The following is a 12,345-nucleotide window of genomic DNA, read 5'->3' on the forward strand; positions in this document are numbered from 1 at the left end:
AGAGGGATCAAAGTTAACTTTATCAGCAATGGGACAAATCTAAAACGTGCATCACCCCGTGATATTCCTGCCAAGGTTATGTAACTTGAGTCTAATTATGCAGAACTAATCTAATTATATAGAATGTCCAAATTGAAGGACACTCTATAAAGTAACTGGCCTGTAATCTTCAAAAGGGTCAAGGCTGGAAAAGACAAGTTATTCCAGACTGAAGACTAAAAAGACACAACAACTAAGTGCAATATATGATTCTGAACTGGATCCTTTCACTATAAAAGATATTAATGGGAAAACTGGCAAAACTTAAATGCGATCTGTAGATTTGACGGTAGTATTTTGAGTTTGATGGTAGTGATGTGTTTATGCTGGAGAAAGTCCATATTTGTAGAAAATACACAGTAAAGTACTCAGGTTGATAGAGAGTAGGTCAATGCTCACTCTCAAACAGTTTAGGGAAAAATAGTTCTTTGTACAGTACTTATGACCTTTCTGTAAGTTTGTGATTATTTCAAAATTTAAAATTTCCCAGATTCACATGTTCTTGTTTATTGCCATTACTTCTACTCTAGATCAGGATGCGAAAAACGAACAAGGTATAAACTCAGAGAGAAGGAGACTGATCTGAAGTCAAAAGCCAGCAGCTGAACTTGAGGGTAACAGAAGATCCAAAGTTCAGGAAATAAAGGCAAGCTGGGAACTAGGAGCAGATAATCACTGTAGTGGGTTAAGGGAAGATATAAAAACTGATTAGCTGGGGCAAAGCGGATAGGGTGGGGCGGGCTGGAGCTGGGTGAAAGGGGATGGCAGGAAAAGAGGCAAAGAATATGCGTGCAAATACAGGCTCAAACAAATACAGTGAATTCTAATGCTATCTTGGCATTCAGGTGGTAACAAAAGTTTAACAGAAACCTTCAAATTCACAAAGAAAATGTACAAGCATAAGGACGAAGGAAATCTAAAGATAATGAGAGTAAATAAGCACAAAATTAAGTGTCAAATGCCTAGAAAACAAGTTGAGAGACTCACACTAAGTTAGAGACTCAGAAATCGAACAAAAAAGGGAAACTTTTCATAGCAATAAATACTTATTGTGAATAGTCTTGATATGTTTTAAAGAGACAATTTCTTTACATTAACCTTGTTTTTTTTTTTGCGGTAGGCGGACCTCTCACTGTTGTGGCCTCTCCCGTTGCGGAGCACAGGCTCCGGACGCGCAGGCTCAGCGGCCATGGCTCACGGGCCCAGCCACTCCCGCAGCATGTGGGATCTTCCCGGACAGGGGCACGAACCCGTGTCCCCTGCATCAGCAGGCAGACTCTCAACCACTGTGCCACCAGGGAAGCCCTATATTAACCTTTGTATCAACAAATACTCATTGTGAATAGTCTTGATATGTTTTAAAATGACATTCTTTATATCAACCTTTGTAACAACACTTTAAGTGAGAAACATTACACCGTAATATCTTGGACTCTAAGAAAAAGAATTCTGTACATCCACCCTGTTTCAGGCACAATAGGTAAAGTGTTAGTAATACTGGGTGACCAGAGAACAATGAGCTTCTACATCAAACGTAAAGTGACACAGGTGACTTTCTTAGAAAGAAAATTAAGAAGTCGGATTTATTTTCTTGCCCAGAGACAAGATCATCCCACATATGCATAAATGTGGTCCACAGAAGTTTCTGCTGAAAACTCTTCTCAAGAAGCAGCTTTGGACCTGTTTAAATGGTCCATACTCAGGTGAAGTCCCAAACACATAATCAAAATTACACTGGCGTGGAAAGGTGCTTCTCAGTTTAGGTCTAAAATCTCCCAGAGCGAGATCAGGGGTAAATTACAAGAGATCCACAACCCCTTGAAATTACATGCAAATTTCTGTGTGCCTATGAACATTAGAACTTTTCTGGAGAGAGGGTTTATAGCTTTCAACTTACTGACATGCCATAAACAGTTGACTGATAGAATAATTATATGGGAATGGAGTTCACGGCCTAAAAAGCTAACACAGTCTTACAATGCAAAATTTGTTCATCTTACAAACTAATCCTGAAAGCCTGCCATGTGTCACACACATTAACAGAAGTACAGCATTTTAGAACAAATAGGTGGGTCATCTTCTGTTTTAAACTTCCCTGGGAACAGTGTGTCAGGTTCTAGGTTAAACACTGGGGACACAAAGGTAAATATTACATAATCCCTGTCCTTTGAAACACAATATAGAGTGTATGCAGGGGAATTACAATCATAATACAGTGTGGGATAAGAATATAAACTTCGGTATAAAAAAGACATTAGCTTTTCTCCACTCTACTACTACTAAGCTGAATGACTTTGGGCAAATTGCTTGACATTAATTTTGCATCTGTGTTTCCCTATCAGTAAAATGAGAATAAAAAAATCTGATCTCACAGCCTTGAAAAAAGGATTAAATATAATGTAAATGAAGCTCGGTGCCTGGCAACAGCAGGCATCTAATAAACAAAGGTTATTATTGTTATTATAGAAATCCAGAGAAAAGAGAATTTGCTCTGGCTGAGGGATTACAAGGAGATCTCAACTAGACTACCATACTCGATTTCGGGCGCCACATTTTAAGAGATGCAATGACAAAATGATAGTGGTGTGCGTTCAGAGAAAAATAAACAAGATGGTGAGGAAACTCAGACTCATGTCCTAAATGTAGTGGTTTGAAGGAGGTGAAGTTATAAGTTAAAAAAGAGAATACCATAATTTCTCTATGCTACTAGAGGGGAGAAGTTGGATCAAGAAATCAAAATTTCAGGGAAATAAATTTTACATATTTAATATAAATAAGACATTTATAACAAAAGCTGTCTGAAGATGGAGTAGGATACCTTACAAAACAGTGATTTCTCTGAAACTAAAGGTGTTAAAAATGTGCTAGAAACCATGTGTTCAGGACCCTGTAAATTGTGTTCATGTCTTAAGCAAAAGGGTTGGATAAAATGTCTTCTACCATCCTTTTCAATAATAAAATTTCATGATTTTTTAACTAAAATTCTGTATTATTTAGGATAGTACTGGTTGGTAATAACATAAGACCCAACTTGAAATAAATGAAAAATAAAGGGAAGTTAGGGTCTTGCATAACTAAGAAATGCAAAGGTAGGTCAGGCTTCATATATAGTTTGATCAGGGCTCTAGCTCAGCCTCTATTTTTCCTCCCTCCCTCCCTCCCTCCCTCCCTTCCTTTCTTCCTTTCTTCCTTTCTTTCCAGGTCAATCCTGCTTTGGATGTCTGCTCTGTCCTCAGAATGTCAGCTACAATCTGAGCAATGTATCTCTGCATTCATATCCCGTGGGAAGAAAGAATTACCTTAACAACCAAAGTCCTAAGCTTCTTTATTATACTAGGCTGAAATAATCATTGTGGCCAAGGGACTACCATGTGCTGACTGGCTTACACCCAGGTTATTGCCCATCCTTTAACCAATTCCAATGGCAAAAGAGAAGAATTCTGTTTGTTGGTTTATGTCTCTTCTACAGATAGGGACAGAAAGCAAATCCACTCAAACCATGCAGTCCCTAAATAATGGAGGGCAGGTCCTCAAAGGAAAATCTGGGTGCTACTAGGAAAGACAAGAGGAAGAACGGAGACTGAGTAGGCAACAGCGTCAGGGTCTCAGCAAGAAACAGATGGCACACTCAAAGACTAAGTAACTGGAGAGAATTTTTTAAAGAGACTATCTACAAAAGTTTACAGAAAGCCCATGGTTAGCAACAGTCAGTCCCCTACAACCCCTAGGCCTAATAAAGGCAAGGGGAATGATTACAACAACCCAGAGAGCTTAGTTGCATGGAGGGTTCCATTGGAAAGAAACTGTGACCTTTGAAAGAGGAAACAGCCAAGCCACAGTAACCTCACAGAGATGGAGCTGGGTGAATAAATGCCCCAATCTCTCTCTCCTCTGCCCTTTGATCTCCCACCAGTGGCTCTGGCCAAATGCAATCAGAAATCAGAGAATAAGAGAGCCCCGTTAGTGCTTTTCACAGTACAGTCGGCCTCCGAGGACACAAAGCAGGTAAGAAGGGTGGAGAAAGGTCTGGAGGAAAAAAATGGAAGACATTCAGTATAGCAACCAAAGACAATCCTCTGCAGAAAATCATGAGCCAAAACAGCTAATACAGACAAGTGTTCTAGGCGGTCTGATGCCCCCACTTCTCACTCAGTACCCCTCAGTGCACACTATCACCTCCGACTGAGGCGACTGCCTCTTAGGCAAACAAAGTAAAAACAGAGCCAGGGTTTCTAATAAGCAATTATAGATATTTAAATTTATAGATGATTTTGTTTTCTTTCTTTATGTCTTAATATTCTTTCATCAGCCTGTTTCTGCTGGGCTAAGCAGAGCTAAGCATAAAGCTTTTTGCCCACAGATGAGAGATGAGCCCTGGAGACCCTAAGGGTCACTGGCTATAAGGTAGGGAGAGGTCTTTGGACTGTTTAACACTCAGCATTGTGATGCAAACCACAAAACACTCCTCTTCTCAAATGTGTTTTCAGAGCAAGAACAAGCATTGCTGAAACACTTTTTAAAGAATTTCTGCCAGGACTAGAAATTCACTGAGCCAGTGGTGGCCCAGAAATGTAGAAATATATTCCTTTAGCAGCTTTCAGTGTTCTTGTTACACTGGGAATAGGATAATAAAATACACAGAAGAGACACAGAACCCGTAAGTTAATTCTGATTAACTACACTAAAAAAGAAAACATAATAGATAACTTTTAAGTAGTACAAACTACTACACTAAGAAAAGTAACTTTTGGAAGTAAGCAAAATGACATTCTCAATAAGAAAAAGAATGATTTCATAATGCAAAAACATCCCAGTACTGTCAGTTTAAAAAGAGGCAATAATTACTGAATATACTGTTAGAGAAAACAAATCATGTATATTTTTAAATCCCACAGTTAAAGAACACAAAGCATGTGAGAAAATTCTATTGGTTTTTTAATAACAAAAGAAAAATGGGAATAAATAGATTTTAAAAGGAAAATCAACCAGAGTTTCCTACATTTGGTGGTTTGTTATTCTAAAAAGTGCTGTGCTTTCAAATGGGCCTCTATGAATTAACCATCAAGCTTCTCAACTAACTACCCTAATAGAGTACTTTGAAATGAAAGTTAATAACACCCAAAGTGAGACAATAGAATGTTTCTTCTATTTAGCCCTAAGCACTTCACATTTTCTTCTAATTACACAATAAAATCTCTTTCAGATTTTGAAATAAATACAACAAGAACAAAATACAGGTACATGCATACGATATGTAAAAAACAACTGAGTGAACTCAAACAATATAGTAAATAAATGTCATTATTTCTCCAATTTGAAACCCCAGTAGCAATGCTACTGAAACAGAATCAGGTTAACCATAAAATATAAACAATTTATAGAAATACAATTAAAAACCACATATTAGGGCATTACCTTAACTAATCAAAATTCTAAAGTCAGAGTTGCAAAAGACTATTCACACATATAGACATACACGATAGCTACAATGAATAAGAACCAGTGTTCACAGCACTGTTATTATTCACTATAAATAATTCTAATTGTTATAAATATTATTCATGATAAATTAATCACTATAATAACATTCCAAAACACTAACAAAGACAAACACCAAATCACAGTGGCATGAAGTACTCAAGGATGGAGGTAGCTTTAAAACATTAGAGTAGAATCCAATGTAGAACCAATAAAGAATGAGACTAGAAATGTAGGCAGGGGCCAAGTCACAAAAAGCCTAGAGTCTAGGGCTTCTCTGGTGGCGCAGTGGCTGAGAGTCCTCCTGACGATGCAGGGGACACGGGTTCGTGCCCCAGTCCGGGAAGATCCCACATGCCGCGGAGCAGCTGGGCCCGTGAGCCATGACCGCCGAGCCTGCGCGTCCGGAGCCTGTGCTCCGCAACGGGAGAGGCCACAACAGGAAGAGGCCCGCGTACCACCAAAAAAAAAAAAAAAAAAAAGCCTAGAGTCTTAGAATTCTATCCTAGTATGTCATGCTTCTCAGGTGAGGTCTGAGTACTCCATGGTAATACAGGAGTATGGAAAAATCATAGGATAATTGTGGTGCATCTTCCATAAGTGTCAAGTTTATGTAAAAAATTTGGAGGGAAGTTAAATGAGTTTGTCACTGTTTTTATATTAAATCCAATTTTCCTAGAGCATAAAATTAATGTGCATTTTTCAGACAGAACATGAAGCTTCAAAGCAATTTCACTCTTGCCATAGGCTAATTCAGGTTCACTATTCCTTACAATTTGAGGAGAAGAGACAAATGAGGGAGAATTTGAGGGAAAGTTTGAGAAGCACTGCTGAGAATGTGGAGGCAAAGATTTTTGTTGTTGTTGTTTTCTCTTGTTTTGAATAGGGGAGTGATATCAGATTTGTGCCTTGGGAAGCTCTCTCAGGGAAACAGTAAGCAGGATGGGCTAAAAAATAAGAGACAGCACAATAATGAGGGTAAGTGACAAGCAGAAAGGTTGTAACTCTGCAAGAGATGAAAAGGATATGAACCAGAGTTGAAGCTATGAGAACACAGAGGGCTGGGAGGATTCCGGAAAGCATAGGATGATCACCAGACAGCGCCTGACAGATGCCATAGTAACTATTCTTTTGAGCACTTATTAGTATAAAGGCGTTCATTTTTTTAGAGTTAGTATTTCTACTACTGTAAGGTATTTGACATTTGTACCTTTAAAAGCTCTCACTTAAAAATAATACCTTCATGAGAGAGTGGCACGGACATATATACACCACCAAATGTAAAATAGATAGCTAGTGGGAAGCAGCCGCATAGCACAGGGAGATCAGCTCGGTGCTTTGTGACCACCTAGAGGGGTGGGATAGGGAGGGTGGGAGGGAGACGCAAGAGGGAGGGGATATGGGGATATATGTATGCATATGGCTGATTCACTTTGTTATAAAGCAGAAACTAACACACCATTGTAAAGCAATTATACTCCAATAAAGATGTTAAAAAAAAATAATACCTTTAGTGTGCCTTCTAATCATAGGAAATGTAAAGTTGTGGGATGCTATTTGGTATATGCTGTTATACCAAAAATTAAACAAAATATGAGTAAGACTTATGAAAACTATGTTTAATAAAGAAAACACCCATGTTTTAAAAATGTTAAGAAAAAATTATTGGGTTCCTACTGATCAATCATCAACATAGCTTTTCTAGAAACATAACTATACAGTTTGAGAACCAGAGTTAGGAATAACTTTGATCCTTAATGTGATATTCCAGAATAAATGAACACAGACTCTTCTAGAAAAGAACAAGAATTTGGGTATTTAAAATATCTGATTACTTAGAAACTGAACAAAAAGTAGTAACTTTTTTTTTTTTTTTTTTACCATGTTAGTCATTTCATAAGGAGGAAACAGGAGTTTATCCAGCTGATACTGGCTAAAAGATACAAAATAAGATTAAACTTAATTCTTCACTAGTAAGTTGACAGTAAAATGCAGCCACTAGGTAAAAACAGAATTATAATTGTTAAGGTAAATAAAAGATAAAACAAACAAAAAATCCTAGCAGAATATATTCAAGAAAATATTACAACTTGAGAAGTAGATCAAGTAAATATTAATTTTATTGAACTAATAAAAATAGCAACTCAGTTTAAATAATCTGAAGAAACGAGTGTCTTTTAATTACTTTTAGAAATTAGCACACTTCGGTCTATTCTACTTATTCGTGTAACACAGACCATTGATATTTATAATATGATTGTGATCAGAAAACTTAGGAAAGGTACAAGCACTGAAGACAATAGAGAAAAGAAAAACACTACTCAAACAAATGTTATCTGTAATCAAACACTGATCTGTTTAAATTTTAAAACTACATTATCAGAAATATTTAAAATAATATTTTGTTATGGAAATCATCATAGAAAAAAACAAAGGCTAGGACAAGTCTGGAAACTAGTCTCTAGGTCCTAACAACTTTTAGTTATTTATTTTTTGCTTATAGACGAAACTCTTCAGCTCTCAAAAAGCATGGCATAAAAATTTAAGATACTTTACTTGGCAGTAAAAGACCCAACTAGACATACAGATCTTAAACCAACTTTATTTGATAGTCTATGCTTGCTACCTTACAGAAAAATCCTAAAATTTAGGTGAAACATAAATTCATAACAGAGAAAGAATATCTCAAAAATACAAATCAGTGTAATTCTCATAAAACCTCTCTCCATCACTAACAACAGGTAATTAACTGTTCCTTTTATTAGACTCTTTAATATATTTTTTCAAGTCTCTTGAGAAGGGAATGAGAAAGATACCAACACCAAAGGAAGAATAGACAGAACTATCTAAAATTTTTGGTCCAAATATTTTGAAAATTAATGCAAAGAAATGTGATAACAAAAATAGTTGACATTCTACAAAGGAAATTAAGACACTTCTCCACCTCTCTTCTAGATGATCTACACACATAGCTGCTATTTCTTCAATTTTTTTTTTTAATTCCATCTGCCTTTTCCAAGCCTCCCTCTTTCTGTGCTCACTTGCTGTCCTATACTTGCGTGGGCACGGGAAAGTTGCTTCTATGAAATCAGTCCATTGCAGGTGTCCTTATAGCATTACAGAACATCACCTGCCTGAGGGGAAGTGGACAACCATGGAAAGAGCTGAAAGAGGGATGAGATGTACAAACACTAACAGAGACTTTTTTACATTGTTTTTGAAACAAAATGGCCCTTCATGTATATGGGTTATAAGGTTACATGCTCACATTTATTGTGAGTGGCTATGTAAGGTCTAGTTACATAGTAATGAGGCATTGGTCTCAATATTTAACGGATCTAATGGAAGAACCGCTGCAGTTATCAACAGGCAGCTCCCCTGCAATTCCATGCATCCCACTACAGGAGGAACTACACGAAGTGCCCCAAATCTGCAACCACCAGGACAGACCACCCTCCCCATCCCCACAAAATATAGAAATTCCAATTAAATGTGAAAGATACGTGAACATCTAGACAAGAAACCCTTAATAGTCAAAGAAATTCGATTTTTTTTGGTAAAAAAAAAAAATACATACGCACAGGAAAAGAAAGATAATACTCCACGTTAACAATGGTTATCTTTAAGTATCAAAAATACAGGTGATTTCTATTCCTCCCTTTGCGCTTCTCTGTGTTTTCTAGCTTTCCTATAATGAGCACGTAACTTTGGTAATCGAGGATAAAAAAAAAAAGTCAAATAGATGCAGAGCTTAAAGCAACAGTTAATCTGGATCAAAGACACAGAGTAGCCTATCTTTAAGCCTCCTCGGAGTCGCTAAGGAACAAATCCTCCAGTACTCGGCAGGGAGAAGACGGCTGCAAGGCTCCCCAAACCGCAGCGATAACCTCTCTATTCCAGGGTCTTAGCAAACTGAGGGGACAGAGTTGTTTCATACAAACTTGGTCAAGTGCTCCTGCAACAGCAAAACTCACTCCCAGCTTTCCCGTGACCCCGCCCCCCAAGGCACATCCAAGTCGCGAGGACCCCGTTGAGACCCTGCGCCAGTCTCAGGGTGCTCCCGAAGACTTGTCCCCCACCCCCAAGCTGTGCTCCGCAGCTCACCTCCGCTCTCCTTCACTTACTTCCCCGACCCCTTCCCCCAGTACACCACCCTGGGCCATTAGGGGAAGGAAGGAACCAGCCGAACTTAGAGACAACGCTCCAGATTCCCGTGACCTTGGACAAGCTCATTCGCCTCTCCGAGCCTCAGCTTCCTAATGTGCCTCCTTCGCGGGATGACCGCGGACTCACAAACCCCGGGGGCTCTTTAAAAGCCAAGGACCGTTCTCGTAACTCTGCACGACCCCCTCCTCCCCCGGACCGCTCCCAGGCGCCGGGCACCAGCCTGGACACCGGGGGATGGGGGCGGGAGGGCGTGGGCAGCTTCTCTCTAAAGCTCCTGCCCCGTAGCCCCCGGGACGCGTCGCCTCGCAGCCCGTCCCCACACCTGGCAGTTGCTGTCCTGGGGCAGGTTTTTCACCAGGATTTTTCTGCGGTTGCTCAGCTCCCGGCGCATCCGCTGCAGCCGCGCGGCGACCTCCTCCGGGTGCAGCGCGGCGGGCGCCGGGCCCCGGGCGTCGTTGCGCGCCTCGGCGGAGGGGTCCGGCCCGCGCGGCCCCGACTCCGGCTCGGGCCCCGCCGCGTCGCCCAGGCCCGCGCCCCCCTCGCCGCCGGCTCCCGCTGCCGCCGTCGCCATCTTCCCGGGCGCCCGCGGCTGCGGGCTCCTCGGAGGCTCGAGGGGAAGGGAGAGAGAGAGCCCGAGGAGGCCCGGGCGGGGGCGAGGCGGGCCGAGGCCGCGGAGTGGGTGGGGGGAGGGGGAGGGAGGCGGCGCCGCAGCCAGCAGCCGGCGGGCGGGAAGAGGAAACCTGAGCGCCGAGGAGGAGCTCAGAACCACCTCGCGGGAACCTCCCCCTCGGGCCCCCGGGCCCCGCGCACCGGCGCGCCGGCCCCGCCCGCGGGGACCTCTACGCCGCCCCCCGGACACCTGTGCTGGCGCGGGCGGGCAGGCGAGCTCCCCTCCCTGCAAGGCCCTAGCGAAAGCCCAGGTTTGGGCTCTGGAGATGCGGCCCTTTGGCACCGGCTTTCCCGGGGGCACTCGGGCCCCAGGCGTCGGTCCCCGCGCGGCCTCCCCACGTGACACCAAAGCTGTCCCCAAGCTCCCCTCGAAACTCCCGCGCTGGGGCGGCTCCGGGGCTGCAGACGCGAATTCAGCCTCCCCAAACCCGGGGAGGCCCCTGCCCGCTCCGGACGGTGACCCTTCTTCTCTGCTCAAGATGTGCTCGTCTGGCAGAGAAGTTTGAGTTTGCCATGAAAAATAAAATTTGAGGTTTTCTAGGGAGTACAAAAAGGCAAGAATTCTGGAGGCAATTTTATATATTTGAAAAAACCTGATCGCAAAGTATTTTCCTGTGTCTACAAGAAAGCCTGTGCCCTTGACCCGTCCCTCCGTTTCTTTTGTACGTTTCCTAAAATGTAAAACCTTGATGCTTGTATATGCAGCATATAAAGGGGTGCCGAAACAAAGACTAAAATGGAACAGGAACTGTGACAGAGGGTTGGCGTTAACGCTACTTGGAACATTATTTTAATTGAAACGTTGAGGGAGAGTTACACTGTAGAGCTAAGTCACAGTGATGTTATCAGATCAAACAATTGAGCAGCCTTTGACTGGCACCAGCCCAAATGACTATGAGTAAAGAGAAACATGCATCTTAAGTGTGTAGCATGCAAATACACCCTAAAAAAAAAAAAAAAAAAAGCCTGTTTAACAGGTTATTCCGTTGGGGGAAAATATTTTCAGTAAATGTCACCAAAAAGTAAAACCAAAAAAGATTTTTAAAAAACATACTATGTATTCAGTACCTACCTTGTGCCCCCATGTACTTCTAAGTACATTACAAATGTTTCATTTACTCTTCACAATAATTCAATTAGGTAGTTTTTATTTTCTTCACTTTACAAGTGAAGAAATAGAGGCAGGTTGCTTAATTCTAAAGCCCAACGCTCTTCATAACGTAAAAAGACTCATCTGTCACCTCTCCATCACAAAATAATGACTGCTGATATTCCTGCACTTATTCTCTGCCAACAGATACTTGTTATCATTAAAATGATTCTGCACTGCACCCATGTTCATACGAGCACTATTGTCAATAGCCAAAGGGTAGAAACCACCTGAAAGGTCCATCTACCAATGAATAAACTGTAGTATACGCATACAATGGAGTATTGTTCAGCTATATAAAAAAAAAAATCAAGTACTGATACAAGGTGGATAAATCTCCAAAACATTATGCTAAATGAAAGAAATCAGACACAAAAGGTCACGTGTTACATGATTCCATTTACATGAAATATTCGCAAATAAGCAAATCCATAGAGACAGAACATAGGCTGGTAGTTACCAGGGATTGGGGGAGGGGGGAATGGGAAGCACCTGCCTAATGGATACAGGTTTCGTTTTGGGGTGATGAAAATGTTTCGGAATTGGACAGAGGTGGCAGTTGCCCAATATTGTGAAAGTAGACTAAGTAGACACTGAATAGTTCAGTGTAAAATGGTTAATTATGTCACATGAGTTTCATCTCATAAAAAAATGTAAATGATATTCTACAGTGCACAGCTTTATTACTTGCTTTTTACAGCATATTTTCAGAGCCTCTTTCTATGCCAAATAACTGAACATCATTATTTTTCATGGCTGCATATTATTGTATTGTGATAATTACCATAATTTACATAACTAATTGCCTATTATTAGACATCTTTATTGTACACCACACTGAG

The 12,345-nt window shown here is 41.0% G+C and overlaps 1 protein-coding gene across 11 annotated transcripts in view; it reads right to left on the reverse strand.

Moving 5' to 3' along the window:
* RAVER2 (ribonucleoprotein, PTB binding 2) overlaps positions 1–10,355 on the reverse strand; it is a 105,917-nt gene extending 95,562 nt beyond the window's left edge. For 2 of the 11 annotated variants that reach the window (XM_004311177.4, XM_019919448.3), the window contains exon 1: positions 10,007–10,341. In XM_004311177.4, coding sequence (XP_004311225.2) covers positions 10,007–10,255 — 249 coding nt within the window. In that variant the 5' untranslated portion in view covers positions 10,256–10,341. Of the gene's footprint in view, positions 1–10,006 lie in introns of all 11 variants that reach the window. The other 9 variants (XM_073788790.1, XM_073788783.1, XM_073788831.1 and 6 more) reach the window with 8 other exon arrangements.
* Between the last annotated feature and the right edge of the window lie 1,990 nt (positions 10,356–12,345).

Source organism: Tursiops truncatus, chromosome 1 (assembly GCF_011762595.2).
Source record: "Tursiops truncatus isolate mTurTru1 chromosome 1, mTurTru1.mat.Y, whole genome shotgun sequence".
Classification (NCBI taxonomy): domain Eukaryota; kingdom Metazoa; phylum Chordata; class Mammalia; order Artiodactyla; family Delphinidae; genus Tursiops; species Tursiops truncatus.